At 40.3% G+C, this 27,205-nt stretch overlaps 3 protein-coding genes across 4 annotated transcripts in view; all 3 read right to left on the bottom strand.

Annotated features, from left to right (window-relative positions):
- The window catches only part of lamb2l (laminin, beta 2-like), a 48,715-nt gene extending 47,428 nt beyond the window's left edge, over positions 1-1,287 (bottom strand). Inside the window, exon 1 of one of the 2 annotated variants that reach the window (XM_018678824.2) lies at positions 1,217-1,287. The gene's annotated coding sequence lies outside the window, so the exon portion shown is untranslated. Of the gene's footprint in view, positions 1-1,076 lie in introns of both variants that reach the window. The other variant, XM_018678810.2, reaches the window with a different exon arrangement.
- Positions 1,288-7,402: 6,115 nt separating this feature from the next.
- si:rp71-17i16.5 (phosphatidylinositol 4,5-bisphosphate 3-kinase catalytic subunit gamma isoform) lies at positions 7,403-19,000 on the bottom strand. Its single transcript, XM_018678831.2, has 13 exons — positions 18,904-19,000; positions 18,499-18,746; positions 16,487-17,634; positions 15,443-16,094; positions 13,806-13,871; positions 12,974-13,199; positions 11,584-11,678; positions 10,890-11,033; positions 10,675-10,765; positions 10,177-10,307; positions 9,800-9,911; positions 9,112-9,269; positions 7,403-8,043 (listed from the first exon to the last, which is right to left on the bottom strand). The coding sequence occupies exons 2-13, from the start codon at positions 18,739-18,741 to the stop codon at positions 7,786-7,788; spliced, it is 3,324 nt and encodes a 1,107-aa protein (XP_018534347.1). The 5' UTR covers positions 18,742-18,746; positions 18,904-19,000; the 3' UTR covers positions 7,403-7,785.
- Positions 19,001-24,165: 5,165 nt separating this feature from the next.
- On the bottom strand, positions 24,166-25,317 carry LOC108884573 (olfactory receptor 14I1). The gene has a single exon (XM_018678545.1). The coding sequence runs from the start codon at positions 25,315-25,317 to the stop codon at positions 24,166-24,168; it is 1,152 nt and encodes a 383-aa protein (XP_018534061.1).
- Between the last annotated feature and the right edge of the window lie 1,888 nt (positions 25,318-27,205).

Here is a 27,205-nt window from a genome sequence, read left to right as displayed (position 1 = left end):
TAGACTGAAGCACTTACTTTCACACACACACACACACACACACACACACACACACACAGACAAACTCTTTAAACTGACCTCTGCCTTAGCCCACCTACTAAGCCCAAATGACCAGTGAGATTGAAGTTAAATCACTTTCTGAAGTCTTCTATTAAACCAAACTGGAACATCTGAGAACTGCCATGACATACAAAGACATCACTACCTCTATCATGAGCACTCACACCTGACATTTACCAGCACGTATTCAGCACAGTATATGTCATCACAATACATCATCAAAACCATAAACTGGTCTGTCTCTAATCAATTAATAAAGAGGCAACCCCAACCAGTGTTCCTCTCCCACATGTCCAGGTCTACTATCAGGGTCTGAGTGACTCGTGGATCCTCTTAACCCTTTAGGTTAGTGTTGATCTCAGCAGTAGGGCAAGAGGCCAGGTCCTTGAGCTGATTAAAGCTAGACTAAGCCTGCAAGGGCCATGGGAACAGGTACCTCCAAACACACACGTCTAAATATCCTGACAAGCTGGTGAAAAGAAATAAATGGCAACATGGAATTCTTGAATTCCAAGGAGAAAAGTGCAAACTTTTACCATCACTGAAAAGTGATTTGAAAAATACAACTTTTATAGAAATCCCCCCTCACCTAAAAAGGACCAGTGAGGAGAACGTGCTTTTCAGTTACACTGAGCTGCTTCTTATTGTTACCTAGTATGAACAACACAACACTGTGTCAGTGAAGCTGACTGTTCTTCACCTGCAGCAAAAATTAGATTATTATTCACACAATTTTAGATGGTGATTCTGAGTTAATCTGGTAGGAATGTGTGCAACAATGTCAAAGCTCTGGCCCGACACACACACACACACACGCACACACACACACACACACACTTCAAGTCACAAAGTTTTCAACTTTTAACTTCATTTCTAGTTTCAACATCTACTTTATTGAAGTCCATAGCCAGTGTATGTGCATCACTGGATACTGGATCACAACCGGCTATCAAGAGAGAAGCGAGAGCAGCGGAGAGAAGCGTTAGCAAAGACGGAAGATAAGATGGAGCGCTCACCTGTAGTTTTAGCGATTCCCCCCCTCTCTCTCTCCTCCTCTCTCTCTCTCACTCACTCAGGCACACTCACACATGCACACAAACTTTCTCCCTCTTTCGCTTTCTTTCTCTCCCTGACACACACACACACACACACACACCGTCCGGCAGCACCGCCTGTATGAGCTCGGTCCTTGGTGTGCGGCAGTAGCCTACAGCAGAGGGCTCAGCCGCCCGGGAGGAGGTGGAGCCCCAAGTGTCAACGGCAAGCTTACACCACTGTCCCGGGAAAACCGGAGCAGGTAAGGCCCCTCCACAGCACTGGACCCCACCCACTCCTGTAAGGCCAACCACACTGTTGTAGTTAAAGATTACTCACACATTCTTGTGCAGAAAAATACAGATTTTTTCTTGATCTGCTTTCTGTCAAATCGTCTGTTAGCGCTGGTGAACTTCAGCATGAATCCAAAGCAAATGTTTACAAACTTTTTTTAATTACATGGTGAAATACATTTCAATATAATACAACAGAAAGAAAAAAAAAACCCAATACGACATTCCTTACTGAATGTCATAGACTTTTCAATCACTCTCTACAAAAGCTTCAAGATTAAAGCTGAAAGATGCCTGAACAGACATGAATACAGAACGTTTTCACAGCAGAAAATCTTATAGTGTAAGCTCTGTCACTGTCACAGTAAGTCAGCATGAACAATACCAGGACTCTGAAATTGAGGCAGGTAAATGGAATTCAGCAATCATTCATTTGATTATTTGCACCTGTGAAAAATGGCCTGTTTATTAAACACTGACCACTCTGTGTTTGTGTTTTCTTTAAATTTGCCTTGAAATATTAACCGACCTTATTTACATAATGCTATATATATTGCAATAGGGGCTCATTTAATTGCAAATGAAAAGTGACACCTTTATCTATCTTTAATGTGTATTGGTGGATTTTTATTTCTCTTTATTCTTATTTCTTTCATTTTTACCCATGTGATCCCCTTCCATATGGAAGTGGCAGTACAGTGTATATAATATGCTATGACAAACAAAAATAATTTTCCACTCATGGCATAGCGTGCAGCCCTGCCTTGCCTTATGGGGGGAAGATAGTAGCATAGCTCATCACTGACAGGATTTGAACCTTGGGAATTATCACGAGATGATGACAGTCTCCCTCGCCAAGCTCATTATGTGGTGCCAGCCAAGTCCGCTGATACACATCACACGTTCCCCAAACCAGCAGCCGCCTGATATGAGGATAGTCCCCTTTACAAGAGGTCGATATGTTTTCATGTGTGTGTGTTTAGGTCTGATGGTGATCTTTGATCAGTATAATAAGCCACTACCGAAAAGTTTTCCTCACAGTGTGCACGTAGAGATGGAAATGGGATGGAAGAGGAGACACAGGTGATAGTAATATGTTTATACTCATACATGATTGAACTAAAGTGAACTAAGACAGAGTGAGAGGGAGAAAAAGAGAGAGACAGGGAGTCAGATCAGAGGCTGTAAAGTCCACTGTCAGGAGTCAGCGCAGGTTGTGCAAGGCAAAGCCCAGAGGAGGCTGCAATCCATAATTATCAACAATTCTGTGCAGCAGTATTCTCCTGTAATACAAACATGAAACACGCAGAGATAAGCAGTGGGTCTGTGAAAGAAGGAATGAGTGAGATATGCAGCTATTGACAGATAAACCAAAAAACTGTCAAGGAGATATAGAAGTGAAAAAAAAGAAAAGAAAGAAAGGCAGAGAAATGAAGACAAAATGATGAAGACATGAGGGAAGTGAGAATGCAGCTCGGATGGGAAGGCTGTGATTTGTCCAGAGCTATACTCTTTGCATGGGGAAACATCTGGAGGAGGTGTTTTACCTGATCGCTACACACACTCAGAAAGCGACAATGAACAGTTGAAAACCAGGTTTACCCTCTTTTTTTCATTCTGTACATGCTTTCGTGTAATTTGCAGTGTGTGCGTGTGTGTGTTTGTTTGTTTGTGTTTTAGGTTTGCTGCACCTTATGCTTCATTTTGCTGAACTTAGGCTTCTTGCCCTTGGTAGCTTTTTTTGCACAATCTAGTGTTAACAAAATCACAGTATACTGTAAAAACAAGATGGTGGCAATCTCTGTCAACACATTCTACAGCCATGATCAAGATAAAAGTGTAAAAATCTAAAAAAATATATATATATATTTATGGTTGAAACATGTTTTTTATGCTCAGTAACATTTGCTGCTTGATGTGACATACAAATTTGACGAGACAACAAAGATTACAACAGGACATCACCATTCATATATGATTTTTCAGCTTTATTGATGCTCATTCATCAATACAATGAGAGACACAGGTCAATACATGTGACAGACTGTTGCTACAAACAAAATGCACATTCCTAGTTTGGAGTATGGAGTAAGGAAATTGTGTAGAGTTACAAAACACTGAACAATTATAAAGCTTTATACACTGCTGACTTTATTTTGTTATTCAGTGAAATAAACCCCTAATCCCCATATGCCACCTTCATTTTTTTCAAAATCGGTTTCTATTTAAAGACATGGTTTAGTTTTTATAGTAATCAGGTCCTACTAATCCCCAAAAGCTGGGAGAAATTAAAAATGCATACAAAATCAATGCTTGGGTCTTAGGAGGCTAAAATGCTTCTGTTTCAGTTTGACAAGCTGCCAGCTGACTAAAAGCTGTTGCCTGAGCAAATGTTTACGCATCAGTATCAGCAGCAGTGAGTAATTTGTACCATCTTTTAAATCTGCAATCTGCATAAACACTAACAATGGTTGTAGAAGCCTAAATTCATTTTTAGTTCATTCATATGTGGATGGCTGGAGGTTCATGTTTATAGTAGTAATTTATGTTTATTGAGATCAGAAGGAATATTTACAGATTAAAATAATTACAGTTCATATGTATTGAGAGTGATAAGGTCATGGTTTAATTCATAACATTTAAAAATATGTGTGTGGATCATTTAAAGGGTTAAAATTCTCATCTGTAATGTTGTGAGTGTACTGAGGCTCTCTAGTAAATTTGCATATTGTTAACACTTAAGTATGGGTGGGCTGTGGTTTCCGCATCAGACTTTGAGTCGGGCAACATGGAGTAGGGCCACACAGTTTTTTGACCTCTCTCTCTCTCACACTCTCGTACTCACATTAATTTTCTTTATTTATTTATTTAGAATCCTGTGGAGTTGCCCATGGTGTCCATGGTGTAAAAATTGCCATTTTTTTTGAAGTTTTTGAACTTGCAAACAATTTTCTTCCTGTTAAACTGAAGCCTGTTGGAGAGCCATATGTTTGTGCCCAGTGTTGCAGTCAGAACATGGTGTTTTTCATACTGAAATCACGTCATGAAAACTGAACACATCATTGTCGTCTGGCTGTGCTGGGGTTCTTAGAGAACAAGTTGGGGGGCAAGGTTCCTTGTTAATCTGCCTTTCATATTTCTTAATCAGTTTGGTTCATGGCTGCCATTGACATGTGCTTCACACTTTGAGACAACATTCTTTCTATCCACTTGCTGACCTGCAAGTGTAATACACACACTCTTTTTTTTCTTTCCTGCCCTCTTTCATCACACCCCTCCTCTGCAGTTTAATTGTTGGGGGATTGCAACGAGGTCACATGAGCAAAGGGAGAGGACACTATCTGAGAGATCAGTGATGCCGGGCAGTGTCATGACTGATTAGTCACAAGCCACTGCAGCTCTAAGCACTTTAGTATGGTATAGTATATTAATGTTATGTGGTAGACACTGACTTCCCAAATGACTGGAATTGGAAATGAATTAATGAATGACAGGATTAAATAAAAGCACAGAGACCAAAGAACACAAAATTTAGACAAACAAGACTATGGGCTCTCTCAGCAGTCCTAGTGCATTGTCACAAGGGTTGTGCTCAATTTCTTAATAAATTATAGGAGTGTTTTCAGTGTAACATGCAGTAACTCAGAGAGCCAACTTCTATGGATAAATGCAGTTTGTCCTGCAGTGGCACTAAAGGAAACATACTAGGGAACAAAAGCAGATGACCCAACAAGGAACAGGTGTATGAGTCAGCAGGGAAGCACAGGAGATTGCAGATGTGCAACAGGTGAGCAGGTGGATGAGACAGGACATAAGTCCTGGGACATCTGGTGGGCAGATGAGGAATGGCAGCTCTGGGGAAAGGGGGAGAACATGGCTTGGGCAAAGTGAATATGGGCTGGAGACAGAGGCCAAGGGGAGCAGGGAAGTGACACTCCATGACTGCAGATGGCACTTGAAAGAAGGCTGTGATTTGGTTAGACTACAATGTGATCAAACACTGTTTCAATATGTTTCAATATGTTTTAATATTGGCTATTAAAGACTTCACTATCAAGTCCACCTGGATAGTGATATCCTAATAACTTCTTTGTTTTAGTTAACATTTATATACATGAGAAATAAATGTCTGATCCTCCCTACACTCCTCCATACACACTGGAAACACTGTGGAAAAGTTTAAAATACCAGTCATTGTGCTATTTAATATTTTAAAAGATAAAAAATAAAATACAAATAATATTTCTGCTATTCTTAACAAGCTGCATTACTTTTCAATGGAATTGATTTTGGAGTCAGAAAAAGGGATTAAAATAGCTGTAGGTCTGCAAGTGACCATTTTAATGCAAGACTGTCCTCTTAGTTAAAAAGAAAAAGAACCCATTGGTCATCTGTGCAAGTAGCTTATAAACAGTGACAATCCAAACAAGACAGAAGAAACTTGAAAACCTCTCTGGTGAAAACCCATATTGTTCACATCTTTTTCCCATTCCCAGTACTTTCATTTAAAAAATAAAAAAATTATGCACCACCATGAGGATGATGTTTCTTTGTGAAACAGATTTATATGGAATTAGGTGAAAACAGCACCTAAAACACAGTGGTGCAGTGGTTAGTGTACCCCACCTCTTGCCCAGTGACAGCTGGGATAGGCTCCTACAGTAGGCAAAGCAGTCCATGTGGTCCTTTGAACCATGTGGTGATAATGCTGTCTATAGCTCCTTACTCTGCTCTAAAGCCCATCCCAGCCACTCCCTCATACACCCCCATACTCACCCTAAAACCCCTTGCCCTCTCCTCTCCATACATTTCTCCCCATACACTGTCCTCCTTCCATTCTAATACAGTGCATACATATATGTGTAGTATGTGTGTTAGACACCCCCCTCTATAGCTCCCCTCCCTGTGGCCCTAATTGAATCACAGTGAGAGTTGTTCTGTGACCACAAGGTCTCTAGTTGCATAATAAGAAAAGACATATAGATTTTCATTCAAAGCAAAAACAGGACACCTTTTGATATGAACTCTAATGAAGTCAAACCATTTCACATTATCTTTTAAATTGGCATCAGTCTGTAAAAACATTTGCAAAGAGGCACTTTTTAGTCCCTGGTATGGGAAATGCTCATAAAACAATGCCTACGTTTCCCATAATGCAACTCAACAGTATGATTTCATTAGGCACTCTTTGAAGACTCTCTTTATGACATAAGAAAAAATAATGCAATCCTCAAATCATGAGGCAAAGTGGTTTGATGTTATGTGACATCTGCCATAACAACCACTGCAACTCAGTCTCTTAGTGCTGAGCAAGTTATCTGCTTGTTACATTTAGGACATCTCTTATAAAACTTACTAAGTGTTTTGAGAAGAGAAGAGAATGTTCTAAATGTCATAATTTGAGATAAGTGAGAAGGAGTCTAGGTAACCTTTGAGTAGACATGACATTCATTCAACTCCATTAGCTCCCATTTTTTATTCTAAATCATGCACTGGGTTAAGAGCCTGATGCCAGCTGGGAAAAAGGAAAGAGGTGCCACGACTTCTGTACGTCTTTGGTTTGTCACATCCAAGTTGCTACAACCACAAACTAGTGACTGTGATAAGTGATTACTGTGCTGACTAATTTGGGTTTGGTATGTGTCAGTCTATGAGAAGCTATACAGCTGGCTATGCACACAGTAAGGGACTACAAACAAGACATTTTAAAAAAGAAAAAAGCATAAATGTTTTGACAACTATAAATTGTTGGAAAAAAAAATCATCAAAGACAAAAATGTAAATTCTTGTGTTATCATGAATTAGACATAAATAAAAACACATGGAACAGCAGGCTTGTTTGAGAAGAGTCAGGCTTATTCAGAATCAGTCACTGTAGAGCTGATCAGCTCAGATATGTGACCAGCAACATGATGTTTTATATAAACTCTTTATTTTCAGTTTGATTCTAACTGTTTGATCTCGTACCATCACAGATATATTCTGTCAGCAATGAAATGTTCTTTCAGTCCAAATATTTCAATAACTGAACTTTATTATTGTTTAATTACTGTAAAATGACACAAAACTTTCTTGTGGAAAGTGATGACTCATAAAACAGGCTGGTTAGGTATACAGTGCAGATCACTGCAGGAGTTGCATCTGATTTGAGTGTTATTTCAGGCATAAAGTAAACTGCACATTACATCTGTTAACAATGTATAGATGACAAATGTTAAATGTTATTGGTTACCATGACACCATTTTCCATCCCACTCCAGGTCGCAGTTCATTTTTTTGAACTGAGTCCATGCTCAGGAAGCCACACAATGCAAATATAACAGTAATAATCAATGTTTCATGTCAGCAGCCATCAGTTCACCTCCTCTGGAGCTGAAGCACAACAGAGCAAAATACTCTACTTGATGCCTGCCACCATGTGGATCCACCAGTTGGCCTGCACAGTCCAGCCCAGCTGCTCACACACAGAGATTTGCTGGAGGAAATGCTCCCTGGCCTCTGCCTCACCCTGATCCTCTTGGAGCGCCTCCCTCAGGTAACGCATGTCCTCTGCAGCGCTCAGCTCTGGGATGCCAGTCAGCAGCATGAGGGAGAAAAGAGTGACCAGCAGACGAGAGTGGGAGCGCAGAGAGAGGTATGCTTGGGTGCAAGTGTCCTAATAGTAGTAGGCAGGACAGGCAAGAGAAAGCAGAAACAAAACATTGGGAAATTAGGGCAAAAATAATACACGTGCATGGTGGATTCACATTCAGTCACATCCCATCACATCCATTAGTGAAGAATATCTGATACTAAAAATGGATGAATGAATGATTTCTTTTCTCATTTCTTGAATCAATGCAAAATAAATAATAAACCCATGTTTTCATGTACATCAAGTTTTTTTTTTTTTTTTTTTTTTTTTTTAAAGGTTTGGATTTTCTGTCAAACCACATCTATCTAATAATCACAGGTCCACATAAATGAGGTGCTATATGTATGTTTTTGATATCACTACATAGTCAACATTAGCATTAACAGCTTACTTACAAGTCTAGAAGAAATGTTGCTTTTGCTTTTATTTCTATCACTCTTTTTCTTCTACTAAAGTTAGAATGTTAACCGGTTATCCCCAGCCTGCTGTATCTGGTGATATCACTTTGTGGTAGTTCGTTACTGTAGTGTCCAGTCTGCTCTCAGTCCAACATGATAGGATGAGTAAGTAGCACTGCCAAGAGAGCCTATTTTAACCTCCTGTCTTCTCAATGCTCTTGGGAAGTAAACAGCTGTCAATGCTAGTGTTAGGTAGCAATAGAAAACACTTACATATAGCAACTTTAAGCATAGAACTATGTATTTTGTGATGTTCAGTTCATGGAGAAAGTTTCTTCATTATTATGAGCCACACACACACACACACACACACACACACACACACTGTAGTTTCTTTTGTCTCAATTCCATAAACTGCCAGAACTTAAAATAGTCCCCAACAGCTGCACTATTTCCTTCTTCTGTTTGAGTAAGGTTTGCTAAGAACTACAGTGCCTCACTGTTTTATGAAATTACTAAGCATTAAAAAAAGGGAAAAAAGTAACATCATTGTAACCCATTTCAGATTTTCATTGTCAGTAGAAACCAGAGATCTTGGGGCTCCTGGGCATCAGACAGGTTTAGTCACAACAGGCTATAGTTACCAGTTACATAAAAACAAACACCTACATACATAATCAGATCCTCTTACCCTGAACCGCTGAAAATAGAGGCTGTTGCGACCTTTGACCCTGCCCATGACATAAAGGAAGTCAGGTGTGAGGACGAATGGTGCACGCTCCCTGTTCACACCAAGAAAGTGTTTCCTGTTACCCAGGATGTGACCAAAGTCGATGTGAAACAGGTTCCCTAGGAGGCCCAGGTAATACAACAACATTAAAATATATTCTGTTCATCAGAATGTTAATGTATGTGTGTATGTTAGAGCACTGAATTCACTGAGCAAGCGCTGTGTTAGTGTTTGTATGTGAATGGGTGAATGTGACCTGTAGTGTGAAGCATATTGAGTGGTCAATATGACAAGAAAAGCACTATATAAATATTGTCCATTTACCATCAATCAAAACATCTGCTTTCATAAATCAGTGTTCTGCCCATTCATTCATCTTTTCCATCAGTCTGTCACTGTCTCAGGAATATTACATGATCATTCTAATCATGTTGTCATATTATTATAATTATAATTATATATATATATATATATATATATATATATTATATATATATATATATATATATATATATATATATATATATAAATTATTAATTATAATATATATTATAATTATATTAAAGGTGCATAAATGCAGATAGTTTTACTCAGTGAATACATTGAATCACTAGCCTGCGTGATGTGAGCAAGGATCTGTGATGCATACCTTGGTCTGTGATCATGATGTTGTCATTATGTCGATCTCCTATACCCAGTACATACGTGGCCACACAGTAACCAGCACAGGACTTCACAAACCTCTCCACAGTCTTGTAGTGCTGTAGTCAGATGAGATTACAGCAGTCTAATAACATATTGTCATGGAAGAACATGAACTGCTCTCATGCAGTTGTTGCCTATACTACAATTATGAACATGTATAATATTTTATGTATAAGCTGTATAAGCACAGTCAAATGAGCACCTCTGCTGCACAGGCTGATGTGACCCACTGATGAGCACTTAAACTGCACCTCTTAAATAAGAAGTATAAAACCTGCTTGAATCATGTCATGTGAATCATGTGTTTTACACATTACTTACAATTTCCTGGAGAGGACACTTGGACTTGAGCCACTCAAACAGAGCATCGTTTCTGAAGGCTCCAGCTGTTCCTCTGTGGCTCCTCTGGACTGCAGCGATGGTCGCCGCATTCCTCACAATTTCAATCATACCTGTTGAGAGGAATTCACTAAGAGTTTATTTTTCATGCCACTTTACATTAGGGACCCTGGTTGTATCCTGGATACTGAGAATCCATGTTATAAGAGCTCTTCATTTGTGAAGCACCAGATTATTCACAAAACATTTTACAGAGGTTGTACATTAACTGTATATGTTCTTGCACAGTTAATGTCTCAGTTATATCTCAGCAGACTTTGCCATCCTTTAACATAACAAACAAAAGATCCCCCAGCCTTGAATTCGATCATTTCTAGCTGGACAAAATAAATCAAGGTAATGCTTTATTTACAGGTCCATAATTTCTTAAATATTTTAATATTGAGTTCTCTGAAAAGAAGATACTGTTGATATTGGTACCTATGTTGTGTCCTGTGGAGATGCAGCCATAGGGAACAAGGTTAAGGTCCAGAGATTTCTCCTGCCAGATAGAGTCCATCACCACCAATGTCTGAATAGGAAGTTACATATACTCAGGTGTCACTCTACCCAAAGGTCAGATACATTCACCTACACAAAACCAACGTAAGATTACTCATAAATAAGATAAGTACTTTAAAAAAAATCTCCCCCACCTGAATGACCAGCATGTCCTGTCTGAGGTCATCCCCTTGTTTGAAGATTACTCCGACAGGTGTAGCAGAGGTGGGCGACGGCATGGGAGAGAACTCCAGCCACAGAGGTTTCTTCTTAGAGGCCATCACCTTACATTTGTCCAACTGAACAAGAGGGACACAAAGGGAAGTTATCTTCGGACAGACTTCATTCAATTATAGGGCTCAGTTTTCTGTTTGCAAATTCATCCTGAACATCACCTTAACCAAACTTTTTCCACTATTTTAGATAGTGGGGAAAAAATGTTGTTACATTGTGTACTGTATTTCTTTAGCCTGTTCTAATGCTCTTGTCTCAGGCCATTATTTTCACACACTGCAAATTAATTCTAATTTTGCTCCGAGCCTGCTGGATGTGTAAACTGGGAACCAGTTGTTGACGCATTAGTCATTTCAACTTTATAAGGTGACAGTATGTCAGCGTAGTGTTTACAGCATGTTGTGCTGCCCTATTTGACCAAAAAATCAACTGATGAGGTTTAAGAATGACAAAAATTCTCATGTTGGAACTAGAAGTCAGTGTCATAAACAACATGTAAATAATGCATATGGTCACCACTTTATATGGTCAAAAGGGAATTTCAAGTTAATTAGGTGTGAACCATACATGGGAGACTGAATATATTAAGGATATGATAAAACTGCCAGGGCTTACCAGGATCCTTCCAACTTTGATGCGGGGATCAAAGGGCAACAGGAATTCATTTGGCAGATTACAGTCTCTAAGAAGCTCTTGAAGCCTGAGAGGAGCTAAAACAACAGCAAAATCCAAACAAGAAGATACATTTAAGTGAATTAGTCTATTCAGTATTGAGGTGGCTAAATTCACTGCTAGAGCACATCATGTAAAACTGGACAGGTTGTAAAAAGGTGGAAAACCTAAGCTTAACAAGGAAAACAATATAAGAATATCAAAGCCAGGTTAAATGTACGAGCAAAATGCTATTGAAGAAGTGAATGGTGAGTGTGATGAAACAAAATGCATCTGTGTATGGATTATTGCCATGTGATGAAAGGAAAAAATATGACACATGGCTACTAGGGGAAAAAAAATCATGTTCAGTGTATTCCCAATACAAAGATGTGGGTTTCATGCAATGAAGATCATGACTGTAATGTTGTAATATCTAATTTTTTCCCAGTCTCCTCCCCTTGTGTCTCCTCCGCTGTGTGTCTCTGTGTGTCTCATTGGCAGAGTCCTGACACACCTGTTCCTCATGGACTCATTAGCAGCAATGTATGAACCCTGGCTTGACCTCCACTCCTCGTCAGATAGTTCTGCTCTACCATGTGGTAAACTTCTTGGCCAGTTTCTAATGAAAATGTTTCTAGTGTAGTCTTCTAGTGTCTAGTGCCCTTTTGCTAATTGTGATCTCTCCACAGTATTCACCAGCTGCTCCAATGGTTGTTGTTCACCCCAACCACCTCAAGCTCAGGCTTCTCTCTCTCTGCCTCTCCACTCTGGCTCCCCCAACCCTGCTGCTCTTCCCTGGATCCAGACCTTCAACCCCCCTTCAAGGCCCACCAGACCGGCTCCACCTTATCCTCAATCATTCCTCAATTCATCTTTACCATTTGAGTAATCATTAAAGACTCTATACTTGGACTTTGTGTACGTGGCGTACTTAGTGTCTGCTCTGGGGTCCTTTTAGCCAAAAGTGACATATTATACTTACCTCTGTCTTTTTTTTTTTATGGAATGCAACACAGTATTTATGGCAACAGCAAAGGTGAGCACATCAGCTGGGTCTCTCCTAGGTTAGGCATCGCAGTAACTTAAACTAATATTCTTAGCTCCTACACCACATAACTGCACTGATTTTGATCCTTTTAAAAAATTCTGATTCCTCACATGAATCTATTTACATTTTATAGAAATGTAACATTCAATCACCAAGGGGACATCACTTTTGTGTCATCACTTAATTATTTAAAATGTAACGCTCAGTATCTAACAATACTCATTTTGACTTGATTCTATAATTCTGTAAAGTATAACTACAGCATACTAATCCAGAGAAATATCTTTCTTAGTTGTGTCCCACCTGTAGGAGGGAGGTCAGTCTTGTCAGGGTAGAGCTTCTTAATCATTACAGCGACCTCCTGTAAGGCTTCCACAGCCTGGACCTGCTGGATGAAGCTGTTAAGCATGGCCTGGCCACAGCCCAGCAGGTAGGCCTCCAGAATCACAGCCATGCGCTGGCGAAAGTATGGACACCCTGCCACTTCACTGCGGACATACCAGAAGAAGAAGTGGCCGATTCGCTTGCTCTGTAAGGAAAAATCACCACATTTTACTGCAGTCAGACTTTCACACTTTTGCTCATGTGAACCTCCCAGACAAAGTAGTGACCCTTAATTTCACAGGGAGAAAAAATAGAAAATATTCACTGTTAAAATGAGTTCATGTCTGTTACAGACATCAAAGGAATCCATTCTGACATGCAATTTTGACATAGAGTTAGACCTGCTCCGCTGAGACCATTTGTTTGTGAGCATGGTGTAGTAAGACCAAAATGATGTTGTCATCATTTAGGGTTAAAAGATAAAGGCAACATGATCATGCAACTGAATATTTTTTTATCACTAACATATAGTGACTGTGACCAGTAACAGTAATCAATATATGCATTATAATCTGTCAGCAAACATGAAATGTATTCCAATCACAAGCTTTTCAGTAACACGCTGCTTTAAACAAGAGGTTAATAAAGCCCACTACCAAAAAAAAAATGACACAACAACAGAGGAAAAATTATCAGAAATATTCTTGAACAAAAATGGCTAAATGGAAAACCACTGAGATCCTTATACTAATCTTGAGTTTGATACTATATTTACTGTGTACACTGAATAATAGGGTGCTGCCTGACTCACCCGCAGAGCTCTTTGGATGAGGTACCGAGCAAGGAAACTGTCGTGGTAAGGTTCCACTTTAAGGGTCTGTATGAATAAAGAGGACAGAGCAAAACTGTAAGCAAGACTGAAAAAAAGCTCAAATGCTTAAATCTATTGATGTTCTTTGAATGTTTTTGCACCCACATAGAGAAGGTCAAATCCACTGCCCAGAATTGCCCAGGCAACGAACAAGACCTCCACAATATAACACCATGCAATATAACCCTTTCTTCATGTTCTCTGATTGCAGATAAAGAACTTGTTTACTGTGGATTAGTGTACACAACTATCTGTGAAGAGCAATGCACACAATAGAATGACATCTTTATTTTGTTTTGTATCAGAGGCCCTGTATTGTTGTCCTGACATACTACCAGGATTTTGATTTAAATGCAGATTTATTTTTGAAAATGTACTCTGAACACAACATAATGGTCTATAGTTATAGGTCCATGACATTATTTTACATATATATCAGACCCTCTACAAGAAAGTCTCCCCAACGATACAGGAGGCTTTTCTACAACCAAAAACTAAGCTCTAAAGTGTAAGGAATGGTGCAAACAATGGCCTTATCTGCTTTAATGTTAGGTTCAGTCATCAAGATGCCTGGCTAATTAGCTTGGGCTGAGTCCATGGGTTAGCATGTCATTAACTAGCTGCACCAGTTTATACAGTACCAAGTTACATTAATGTCAAACACATCCACCATAAGTATCCCCACATTGTGTGGAAGCCAGTTCTATGAATGTAAGGCCTGTCCTAGAAAGCTAACATTAGCAGCTCTGTCCTGCTTACTGGGTTTGGGGGATGAATAACTACATCATATATTCCTCATCCTGAAGAATATTCCTTGTCTTAATAATTGAAACCATGAAATTGAATAAAGTTTGAAATTACAAACAGGTATGTAGTCCAGGACTAACTAGCTCTACACTGCTTTTCTGTGGCTCATTAACTGGTGGGGATACTGCATTGACTAAAGTGCACATTTAAGGCTCCTTCAACAGAGTTGTCATTTTAATGTGAGTCATCTAGAAGCATTAAAAAGAGATGTGTTTCCAACTAGCTCAAAAGTTAATGCTAGTGTTAACCAGCTGAAGCTGATAAAATGTGACAGTGACAGTTGTCATTTTTTAACCTGAAAAATCAATAGTCACTGGTAATAAATTATAAGCCCCCTTTGTCTGACTGAAATGAAAGATCCATTATTGTAAAACATAATAATTTATTAACTTCTACAGTTGGTACATCTGCCACTTCAGTATAAACTGCCTGTGTGCTGAGCAGGAACAGAGAGCTTACTTGCTTATAGGCCTCTTTTTGAGCTGAGTTGTTGATTATTATTGATTGTTATAAATTATTGAATTATGTTACAAATAATGTGTGTAATGTTTTTCTGTTATTATTTATTTAATTTAGATATTATAGGTGTGAATATAAACCTACGCTAATAGTTGTGTGTAACAGAAACGTGCATTTACATATTTTGTTATTTTCACAGTTCCTCCTCTCATATGTCATGTTTTTTTTTTTGTTGTTTGTTTGTTTTTTATGTTGGTTTTTTTCCAGATCAGCAGTGTACAGTTTTGATCTGTGTTGACACAAACACATACCTGCACCAGCTGCAGCAAATACCTCAATACATCATCATTGGAGAGGCTTTCTAATCTCTGGACTGCAAGTCTCCTGACCATCTCATCAGCAAAGTCCATGCTTAACAGCTCCAGGGCCACTGTTACATCCAGATCCCCAGCATCCCAGTTTCCCAATAGCCAGTGGACATCCTCAACCACCTTGCGGTTCATCCAGTCAACACTGCGCAGGTACTGGGGTAGGTTGGAGGCGTAGCGGATGCTCTCCTCCCGGAACCTTTTCAGGCAAGCTCTGTTGGTGCTAAAGACTGGGGATGGGGATCTGAGAGTTACAGTGTCAGTCGATGGGCCCTGAAGGAAGGAAGTGTCTGTGCTGGATAAGGTGGAAGAGGGTGAGGAGGAGGATGTGTCTGAAGGTACATGAGAGGAGATAGTAGATTTGGTTGGAGAGAGGCTGGAGGTGGCACTGCCAGAACATTCAGAGGGACTAAAGCTATTTGGGAGAGCCACAGGGAAGCTGTAGCGGTCTAGAAGGAAGCTGATAGCCATGGAGTCAGCTATGTCAGGGTTAGTGGCAGAGGACAGCTTGTCTGCCTGGTAGGTGATTGCCTCCTCCTCAAGGTCAGGGTAGGACCACATGTGCAGAGTGTGGGGGCCCTGGCTAAGGACAGACCTGTAGGGATAAACAAGTGTTGAGTGTTTCGTAATAACAAGAATGCACAATTTGAAAACATTTGCCAGGAATTAGTTATTATAACAGTAAGGAGGAAGAGGGTGAGGAGGATGTGACTGAAGGTGAATAAGCTTAATGTGAGAAATTTACTTAAAGAGCAACTCTTATATAACTTGTGAATTAATGAGGGAGAATCATGCAGAAACTAAATGTATACATACACTTTTTTCTGAATTTCTGCCCTCATATCTTGTAAGACATACAGTAGAAAATAAACATTCAGTTAAATCTAAAGGGGATTTTGCGTTACCATGTTTTTCCTTTTTTGACATTAATACTAAAAAGACACTGCTGAATACATCACAGAGCTGTACTTGATACAAAAAACTGACCTGTGATCTATGAGGAGAAGATTAACAAAGTAGAGCACCTTCCCCTCCCCTGAGTCTTTGGTAATTGGGAACATTTCACCACTACTCGCATTGATAGTGAAACCCAGCTTGGCTCCACGCGGCAGATCCCTGAGGAGAACATCAAATTCCAGCCATTCATTCCACAGTACTTCATCTGCGAAGGCCTTGGGAACAGAGGACACTGAAGAGAGAACCTTGTTACCATAAAGTATAGAGGCTTCGACATAAACAAACTGAGGGCATTTGCTTGGAAGATTTGGGATGTCAAAGCCAAGCAATTTGACTCTGAGTTTTCTGTTGCAGTCCCACAGGGATATCATGAAGATGTCGTCCACATCCTTCCCTTCAAGGCGGAGATCATCATGGGAACTGAACTGGCCACTGAAACCATCAACGAGTGGCCAATCCACAAACTTGACAGTCTCCTCTGAGAGCTGCGACTCAGGTATCACAGAGAGGTGGAAGTCTTGATTTGTTTTCAAGCAGTGTCGAACCCAGAGGAAATCACTGAGGGGGTAGTCTCCAGATAAAAACTCCTCCCTCCCTGAGACTTTTAACACCAGACTATCAGAAGCATCATAGTCAAGCCCCTGGTCTGTTATCACCCTTTTAAAAACTTTTAGCAGAACATTTGGAGTTGCACTAAAATCAACCTGTACGCTGAAGCTGATCTTGCTCATGTAATGGAGGGTGACAGGAAGCTTTCTGTTTAGCCAGTCCTGTAGGTCAGTTGGAAGAGGGGCAGATGTTATCCAAGGCTCTGTGGCATACAGCTTGTCATCCCGATTTTTTAGCTCTTGTCTTCTCGGAAATGCCAGTTTTCTGCGGGTAAATGTGAGCTCACCAAGTCTGTCAGACGCTTCTTTCTCCAGGTTGTGTCCAATCAGGTAAGCCAGACACTGCTGCTGTTTCCTCTTCTCCTCTGAATCAACTGCCACCAGAGGTTTTACCACTATGTGTGCTGACAGGCGCCCAGTGTCATCACGTGACCATGGAATGTCTAACGTCCTGATAACCTGACAGTCATCGTAGGCCTCATACCAGTCACCCCCCCTGGCATAGAGCAGAGTGTATTTCTCTGGGTCAAGTATTGCAAGTGGATCTGGATGACAGTTTTTTTCCTGGACCTGAAGACATAGAGACAAATGTATGATGATGTTGATGATGTTGATGCGCTTGATAATATGCTTAAATAAAAACATAAGTTTATACTCACATTAGCAACTCTGTGAGGTTGTTAAAAAGAATACAGATAGCATGGCATAGCAGTACTCAAAGCTAAAGTACAGCTGAGTCTGATGAGAATTAAATTTAGTTTTGCAAGTATTTGAGGAGGACATGTACCAAATCTGTGCCAAATTTCATAGAAATCCATTTAATAGTTAACAGGACATTTCACTAAAAACACACAAATATGAACCTTGTGGTAGTGCTAGATTAAAAGCACTACTGAACTGTACTGAACAGTGAGTCCCTGGTTCGACCCCTGATCTATCTGGTCATACATTTACTGCATGTCACTATCAAATAAAGGCTTACTTTAAAAAAAAAAAAAAAAAGTAAGGGGATCAGCAAAGTCATTGGGGTTTATCCTCTGGGCACCATGATACTTATACCAAATTTTAATCCATCCAGTTATTGTTGAGACATTAAGTTTGGCCTAAAGTGGTGGACCAAACAACACGGCCATTTTGAGCTAGCATTTCAAACTTTTCCTGATCCTGTCCTTTCTCCATTCCAAACTCCCAACTACCTGTAATACCACCAAACAAATACAAATGACAATATAGATGCCTTGGTAAATATTCAAGTAACAAAGTATTTATATGTAAGGTGCTCCAGAATGTACTGAATTGCAAGAACCAGTTATGAATGTGTATACTGTACTGTATGTTGAAAAAATATGTGGAAAGCCCTCAGAAAGTACACAAAAGAAATCAAATTTTAAATACAAATTTGAGTAGTAGACCATCCAGCATGCATGTGCTTACCTGCATGCAGATGCGCAGCCGCAGCTGGTAGATGCTACACTGCGCAGGGAGGATGACTGACACCAACTCACAATCCATATCTGCATTGCAATCCTCATCGCCACCTGGTGATGGACCAGGCCCGGGCTTAAACTCACAGATAAACTTCAGGTTGTTCTCTGAGCAGCTCTGAGTCGAGATCCCTGACAGAGAGCCCACCGCCTGTGGACTGTCAGGCTGATTCAGGAACAAACCAGGATCCATTGATACTGCAAGACAACAAAACCTGGACTTAAATAAGTATTTCTGAAAACCCAATGCATGTGTAGTTAGTAGATCTCTACAATATGATTCCCAGGTTGTTAATATGGCATTGCAGATGTAGTGTGCTTAACAAAGCTCTAGAAAGCTCTAAACAAAACTTACCACGATGGCTGCTGCTTGCTTAAGATGTTAAGGTGGAGTCCGTATGAGTCTGTACCTGTTTGACTGTGTGAGACTGTGACTTCTCTATTTTGCTCGGGACTTCCTCATTCTTTTATACCTGTTCTCAAACACCAGCTTAGAAATAAATACTAACAAAGCATTTACTGACATTGTGAAGAATGTGACTTCCTTGTTCCCTTTTTAATTAGATTCAATTACAGCAGGCCTATCCTTTTCTGACATTTTCACATTTTAAGTTTCACAGCAGTTCTGCATAGATGCTTTAACACTGTTCTGCTACAAATATAAAACACAGTGAAATGTGTTTACCTTGGTTTACCAATCGACACTTGTTACATACAGTACCCAAAATGATGGTGATATATCAAAAAGGAAAATGATCAAAAGGGTGCAGTACTCTGACTTACAGGAATGCACTAAACCTGTTTGGGTTGTTTGGCTTGCTCATCCACAAAGGCACAGTAGAATGGATTGTGGATTCACCTTCTTTTCACCAATCTTCAAATGAAAGGAGCAGTTAGGGAATGAATAACGGGTAAACAGCAACAAACAACAGCAGACTGCCAGAAATGTTGTATTTTGGAAATGTTACAAAAATCTCACTAAGTCGAGAGAATGATGTTTGATTAGATTAGATCTATTCAGCAGGTGTTAGCTAACGTTTGCCCTGCTCAAAATGATATTCCTTTTCCACCCCTTTATATATCATAGTTGTTAGCCTAGTTGTGTGTTGTTACAGTACATATTGTCTAAAGTGTGTTTAACTCAGTGTTAAAGTGCACATCATTAACTACATACTTGTAAGTTGTTGTGTCAGTACTGGTTTCTTTAATATCTTATTTTGTGTTTATATTGTATTTATAATCTGTTTTATGTCACTTGCTTTTTTTCATATTTATTTATTTCTAATTTATTCTACTTCTTGTTAACTTGTTTTCTTAAAATAAAAGAAAATGTCAAAGACAAAGCTATTCAGTTTCTTGTATGAGTGTATATAAATTGCCAGTGGAATTTATTGTGATGCAAAGGGGGTGCCACCTAAAATCTTGCCTAGGGCACCAAATTGGTTAGGGCTGGGCTGGTCTGATGGGACTGGTCAGACATGAGCTGACCATGTGCTAAAAGATGGTATGTGCTCAGTGATAGCACAGAACATAAAATCAGATAGACTTCATTTATCCCACTTGAGGAAAATTCACTCATTACAGCAGCAAGAACAAAACAACAGTGAAGAATAGACAAAAGATTAAAAAATGTAATATAATATAAAAGAGGCACAGAAGGATAAAAATTAAAGTGCAACATCTGGTTTCACTTAACATCTTCACATTCTTCAACTACATGAATCCCTACAGGCATATGAGCAAAGTGATGACAAGCAAGTAGTAGTAACAGAGTGAATACATGATTGTGGCCACTACTGGCTATTGACACCAAGGAGTGAAATGGTGGGATGACAGGGCATCTTGTATGTCAGAGTAGTTTAACCTGTTCTGACAAAAATCAATGAGACCTATTATTTATTTATTTTATTTCACCCTCATTATTCTCATTGGACACATTTATAGCAGCAGCAGTTTTAAAAAAAAAATACTATCATACAATATATTATTAAATCATATAACCAGTTAATTGCTGCTGTTATGGGAATCTTCTGTTGAATAAAGCACAGAGTCAACGGTTGTCTTTCTGTAGGTTTAACGGACCCACTGCACTCCTCAAGCATGAGACACACAATGGATACAGAGTACAATAGATTATGGATTAAATGCAAAAGAAACAAGGTTGCGTCCGGAGATGAAAAGGAAAACATCTTCTGGAGACTACACAACAGTGTAGCCCTGAGAGAAAAGTGTCAGAGATTACACAACTATGCAGCCCTGTACCAGCCCTTGTCCTTGATGGGGCGAGGTGCCCTGTCAGTTTACTGACGTGGAAAAGTACTAAGCATATTATATTTCATAAGGCACATTTGTTCAAGTACAACACAAATGGTCAAGATTATTAATAAATCACAATTGTCATGAATCATATGAGAATTTCCAATACAGGACTTTATCTTCTTGAAGACTGTAAGATAGCTCCCTTTGTTGTTAAACCTACCCTTTTTCTGCTCCTTGCTTGTCTGGTCTGCATTTGGGTCCTCCTCCTGTGACCCCAGGCCCTTTAAACATGACACTTGCCCAATATACGTCAGCAGACAATGGGCTGTGGTCTGCTTGACTCACATGTCAACTTTCAATGCAGCAGAGAAGATTGGAAGTCTATCAGACTACCTTTCATGTTGAAACATGACACTAAACCGGTACCCTGTGTATTAAAAAGTGACGTCAAGATGTGACGAGTCAACCGTATACCTACTTGACAGTAGGTGGTGGGCAACAAGGAGGTGGACAAAGTGCAGAACTTGGTTCATTTTACGCAACAAAACCAAGTTTTAATTTAATTTTCCATTTTTAACTGAGACCACAGTCTTGCCTTAGACCTGAACAAATACTGTGAGTGCCTAAACATAACCAATGCATTGCAAGTGCAAATTCTGTAAGGTAAACAGGAAGGTGACAAATTTAAGAATAACCCTGAATAAGTGAGTGGAGAAACTTGACCAATGCAGATGCCTCCACACTGGTGCACTGCATGATACACTTATAGGCAATGAATGTCCAATCATGCTCTGTGGCAGTGACATCTGCATTTATATCTATGGGTCAGAAAACAGGGTTGGAAATTTTGTTCAACAGCACACATTTGATGACTGTGATGTTCATGCATTGGTGTAATGTGTAAGGAAAAACAGTGGTTTCCCTCTTGGTTGGTGTGTCCGTGCTGCACCTTGACCCTTAGGAATGGACTGGTCTGGTGCTGGACCAACTGCATGGTGAACTGCTTTCAGACAATCATGGACAAAGCCTGTCCACTGTGAAAAACATTACTTTCCTCTTTTCTTTTCACCTGTTCTTATCTCTACCCAAAAAGATGACAATGACCAAAACTGCTTGACTCAAAATGGTCCACAGACTAATGGGTGACACCACGGTGGGTTTCCATTTGGTCTGTACATTTTGGCCCCTCAGTTTGTCCCACTTTGTTTTGTTGTTTGTTTTTTTTTTACATTGGACTAATAACTGCATTTAAAACAATGTAATCTGGGTGTTATTCATTTCCATCAAAATGTATTCGTAGTAGATAAATATAATTTGTATGAAACATGGTTGCAGCAGGAGACTCTTGTATCAATCCCAGAGTGAAGTGTTATATTTTTCCACTCTCAGTGTCAGCATTGATTATTCTGTTAGTTGATAGTACATTCAGAATGATCTTTTCCTCTTTTTTTTTTGTATGCGTGGAATCAAAGGGAACTACATTATTATTGAGGGCTTTGAACTGTGTAATATTTCATAGAAGTGACACCTGGAAGAGGAAGTCCTGTAGTTCTCTTTTGAAATTCTTAATGTGTCGTGCAAGTACAGGACTGTGTGCATTCTTTCCCTTCAGCAAGTCATTCCCACTATTATTAGTGAGATGTACACTGACTGAGCTGGATCACTTTGAAACATTTGTTCAAATGGGCAGTTCAGCCATTAAGGCATCAAGACATCATTTTTCTGTCATGATGTAGGTACTGTTGTGGGATGGGCATTTTTAGAATAAACAGCAGCACTGGTTTTGCCCCCATGGCAACAGATTTTTGTTTGTGCTGAATGTGAGTGTGAACAGGTTGTTTGTCTCTGTGTGTCAGCCCTGCAATAGACTGGCAATCTGTACAGTGCACCCTCTCACCCAATGACAAATTGCTTCAACATTGAATTTTAATCACAGTTATCACTTTAGTTGAGGATTAATGTTACACTGTAAAACTCAACACTGAAACAATATCAACCATCATTGAAAATGTTGAATAAATAGCAATTCATGTCTGGTTACTCAGCTACAAAGAGGACATTTCCATAACAAACGGCCAAAAACAGAGGGTTATAAAGCAAAGGATTCACGTGAAATCAAGAACACATATTTACTCGTGGCTGACTATGAATAAAGTGACATTAAATTTACACTGGTCCTGTGATCAAATTATCATATGATCAAAGGGACAATAAAACAATATGTATTTTATGACCATGATTAAAGCACTGACAATTTATAGTAGACATCTGTGGAAATCAAGAAACTGACAAATAAATGAGTGACTTAACATCACTTAAAAATCTTGTCTTTGCTGACCTCCAGTGGTTTAACTTCTCACCCTGCAGCAGTGAGGTACTGATGCACTCCAGGACTGTGTGACACCACCTCAGGGTGTGGTTACAAGTGCAACAAAGCTCACATCTGAGGGGAAACAGGCTTTAAAACTTTCAATCAGAGAGCATAGTAAAACATTGATTTCCAACCTGGTGTTAAGTCACTTAATGATAATGGCTTATTTTGACCCATTACATATTTTACATTTAAGTCCTGGCCTACAGTTTAAAATAGCCAGATACACAATACTAATACATTGAAATCAATTATTAATTAAAAATGAAAAATGTTCTTTCTGTATCCGTTTGGATTCCCCAAAAGGTTTTTGAAAATAGAATACAAAAGTACAGTTCTTTGACTATTTGTATACAGTGCTATGACAATTTGGAGACCTCAGTCTTGACAGCAGGGCAGTGGTAGTGTGTTATGTGTGTCTGCCACAAAGGGAGACACACACAGTTTCAACAGTGGTTTCCTCTGGAGTCACAGGGATCCAGAACATTCACCAGTCCATATCTTTCAGCACAGTACTGACCAGAGGTATTCAGCCAAGACAAGTCTCTGTCCTTGAATGGACCTCGAACCCCATGGAGATACCTGAAGATGGCAGTTAGCATGCCCTTCATATCCAATCTGATGGAGCACTTAAAAGCACTGATATAGTGAGGGTGCAGTTCACTTCACCTGAGCACAGCTTTGGCTGTCAACCATAACGGTGACATCACAAGTTAAAATGACCTGAGTGACAAGCAGAGCAGCGGCGAGATTTTAGGATAGAAAATGTTGTGGTTCCATCGAGTCAAATGGGGAAACAAAGTTAATGCGTCAGTCTCCCTCCTTTGCTAAACCCACCCAGTACAAAACAAAAAGAATGACCAGAAAAGACAGGACACCGTTTTTATGTTTGCTTTTGTTGTGCATGTTCATTTTAGTCCCAGTGTCTGAGTCATAAAGTTTGTCTCTTCGTATTTACTTGCATTTCTGTAAAACACTGACTTCGTGCTACGCCTCCTGAGCCGGGTTTCGATGCATAACGTCTCTGACTCGCATCCACTCCACTCCGCGCACACCCGCGTCCCACAACCACCGGAGCAGGCTGCGCAGCGCCCGCCTCGTGTCCGCGTTCCTCAGCCCGTACACCAGCGGGTTAATGCACGGCGGGACAATGAGCATCACCAGCAGGGACACGTGGAGCACGACCGCCGTGACAGAGGGAGCAGGCTTCGTCACGCCCTGAAACTGAGAGGAGCGTGCCATCATAGCCACGGTCCCGCCAACCTCCCACAGCGCGTCCGACGCGACTTTAAGCAGCAGCGGCAGCAGCTGCAGGAACAGCATGCCGCAGTAAAACAGCACAGTTTTGCGCGCTGTGACGTTGTCCGCGTTGAACGGTACCACTGCGTTGCACGCATCCCGGTACATCCTCAGGTAAGAGAAGGCATGGACCAGCAGGCACAGCAGCAGGGTACATGAGCCTGCGAGTTTGCGAAAAACAGCTGCGGCACGGGGGTAGCCCATGTGCTGCTCCACCATGTCCGGCTCGCACAGTAGCCCCCTGGTGACCTGGTCATTCTTTTGCCCTGCGCCCGTGTGCAACAACACCATGTTGACGATACCGATGGAGATGGAGTAGACCCAAATGAAGCTCAGGCTTAGCCGCAGACGCACCTGAGTGAGAACGACCAGATAGTGGATGGCGTGGCACACGTACAAGTACCGCTCCAGCGCCATACAGGTGATGGTGACAAGACTGACGAAAATGCTGGTAGTCCCCGCAAAGTACTGGATGTAACACCAGGCGCTGAACTCCATCGTCCGGCGTTGGACCAATGAGCGGATAACCGCGGGGCCGAAGGTGACGGTCTGCACGAGGTCGCTCAAAATCAGATTCTTAAGAAAAGCACTACGCGGTTCCCAGGAGAGGTCCTCGGACCATCCGAGCCCGAACAGGATGAGCCCGTTAATCAGAAGTGAGAAGAGAGTCAGCAGCACAGAAACGCATATGAGCGCCGGGACTGCCTGTTCATTGGGCACTATGGATAGAAAAAGGCAGCTGGCAGCGTCCAGCCGCCCGGTTACGCGCGGCTCCGTTCGGTTCCCCTCGCTGAACCAGTCGCACTGTTCTGCGAGGTTGTGCGTCTCCGTGGTCGTCATCATAGGTACTGATGGCGTTTTGATGTGAACAGTCTGTGTTGGTCAATTAACCTTTTCTTTGGCAGAGGCGTTGCGCGCTCCACTGTTCAGCATCCTTATGATCCTTAATCAGTGTTTCTGCACAGATTGATTGAAATCAGTTCCTTCAGTAAGATACTTGGTGTGACAACTGAATAAAGTGATGTAATAATGACTTGCACTCTGCCCTCAGGTGTCCAGCTCTGCAAGTCCTTTTTCCATCTGAATTTGATCATTCAAAATCATGGTGGTCAACATCAGTCATGTGCGGTTCAAAGCTTCTTTAGTGTCCATTGTGCACACTGACTCTCTGTCATACACCTAAAACAAATGAAGTCATCACTGATGTTATTTATCTGTTCATCTAAGCTTGTGTTTAATGGACACTGTTGCCCCATAGCCCTCAGAAGAGATGGAGGAGCTGGTAACAGCTGGAGAACATACAAACAAACAAGAAGTTTAATGGGCAGTCAGACTCAGAGTCACAGCTTGATTTACATGCATCTGGACATCGATTGTGTAATTTAGAGTATATCAGTTTTTGTGTATACTAACAGTAAAATAAATGGCTTATTTTCCTGAGAAGGATTAAATCATCTGGATAAGTGGAACCTCTCTTTGGTCAGTGTCTGGCTGTGAGGCATTATTACATGTCATCTGTTTCCCTTTCTCTTCCCATGATTGCCAGATTTTTAACTGTCAAAGAAAAGGAGACAAAAGCAAAATTCATGTTCCAAACAAGTGTAGGAGTGTGTGGAGTGTGGAGTTGGTCAAACTTCACCCTGTAAGTTTTATTCATTACACTGTAGATGCCACCTCACATTGTAAATTCTGTGACTGAGACATGAGACATAAACCCAAACACACTGATTCACCAGTGAATAAGACTCCAAGTCTTTAACATCAGAAAATGTATGTATGTTTTTTTTTTCTTTAAGCAAACTCTGACTCATTAAGCAAATCATCTTTTGACTGACTAAAAGGTGCAGACTGACCCCCGGTGTTAAAGACTGGTAACTGCAGTGCAGAGGTCAGCACTTCATACACTGAGGGCAGGATTTATGCTGCATGGCGTAATTTCTTTACTTTAACCAAGAGATGTTATGGTGCAATTATATTACTTCATTTATTGTATTTATTGACCTATAGCCCAAAGATCCATGCAGTCTGCTGGTGCAGGTAGTGAATAAATGAATGAATAAATGAATGAATGAGTCATGCATACAACTATAACCAGGCTCCATGGATTTACAAGACACCACAGATTTGTACATGCCAGATCCCAGATTCTCTAAAATTGATTTAAATGATTTTTAAAATTGAACTGTAAGACAAATTCATACATTAAAAAGACAAAGCATGGAGAGTATAAATCAGAAGAAATACCAGACTGCTACCACCATACTAAATTAAAAGGTAAACATGTTTTTTTTTTTTTTTTTTTTTTTTTCAATGCTATAGTCAAGGGACATATTCTTGTCTTGAATATTGCATTGACTCTGTGATATATGAGGATCTTGAGCTGCATGGCCCAGGTCTTATTTGGACACTTACAGATGTGAAGTTCTGTGCCACCAATGGAAGTTATAGAAGGAACTAACAGACAAGTAATCTCTGAGCAGACAGAATTGCTTTTCTATCAGTGACAAACTACAATCAGAAAACAATCTCCTTTCCTAAGCACTTTTCCCTGACATTGATGGAAAATGTCATGAGATCAAGGAAAGATGTGAAAGGATTGATAAGGACTTAGGAAAAGAGAACCGTGGTATTTAGAGAATCTAACTGCACTTACACTGGGCTTTTTTTAAACTAACTTTATTTATAACACATTGAAGACATATACACTGACAAACTCAGTGCTGTAGGC

This window comes from Lates calcarifer, linkage group LG6 (assembly GCF_001640805.2).
Source record: "Lates calcarifer isolate ASB-BC8 linkage group LG6, TLL_Latcal_v3, whole genome shotgun sequence".
Taxonomy (NCBI): Eukaryota; Metazoa; Chordata; class Actinopteri; family Centropomidae; genus Lates; species Lates calcarifer.
The sequence above is the reverse complement of the archived record's forward strand: the minus strand, read 5'-3'. Positions and strand labels throughout refer to the sequence as shown.

Excerpts from the sequence above, each read along its gene's own strand:
- si:rp71-17i16.5 (XM_018678831.2), bottom strand. The coding sequence starts at position 18,741 with ATGGATCCTGGTTTGTTCCTGAATCAGCCTGACAGTCCACAGGCGGTG. Across the intron at positions 17,635-18,498 it reads GGCTGCGCATCTGCATGCAG|GTCCAGGAAAAAAACTGTCA; the intron begins GTAAGCACATGC and ends CTATGTCTTCAG. Across the intron at positions 10,766-10,889 it reads AGGACATGCTGGTCATTCAG|ACATTGGTGGTGATGGACTC; the intron begins GTGGGGGAGATT and ends CTTCCTATTCAG.
- LOC108884573 (XM_018678545.1), bottom strand. The coding sequence starts at position 25,317 with ATGACGACCACGGAGACGCACAACCTCGCAGAACAGTGCGACTGGTTC.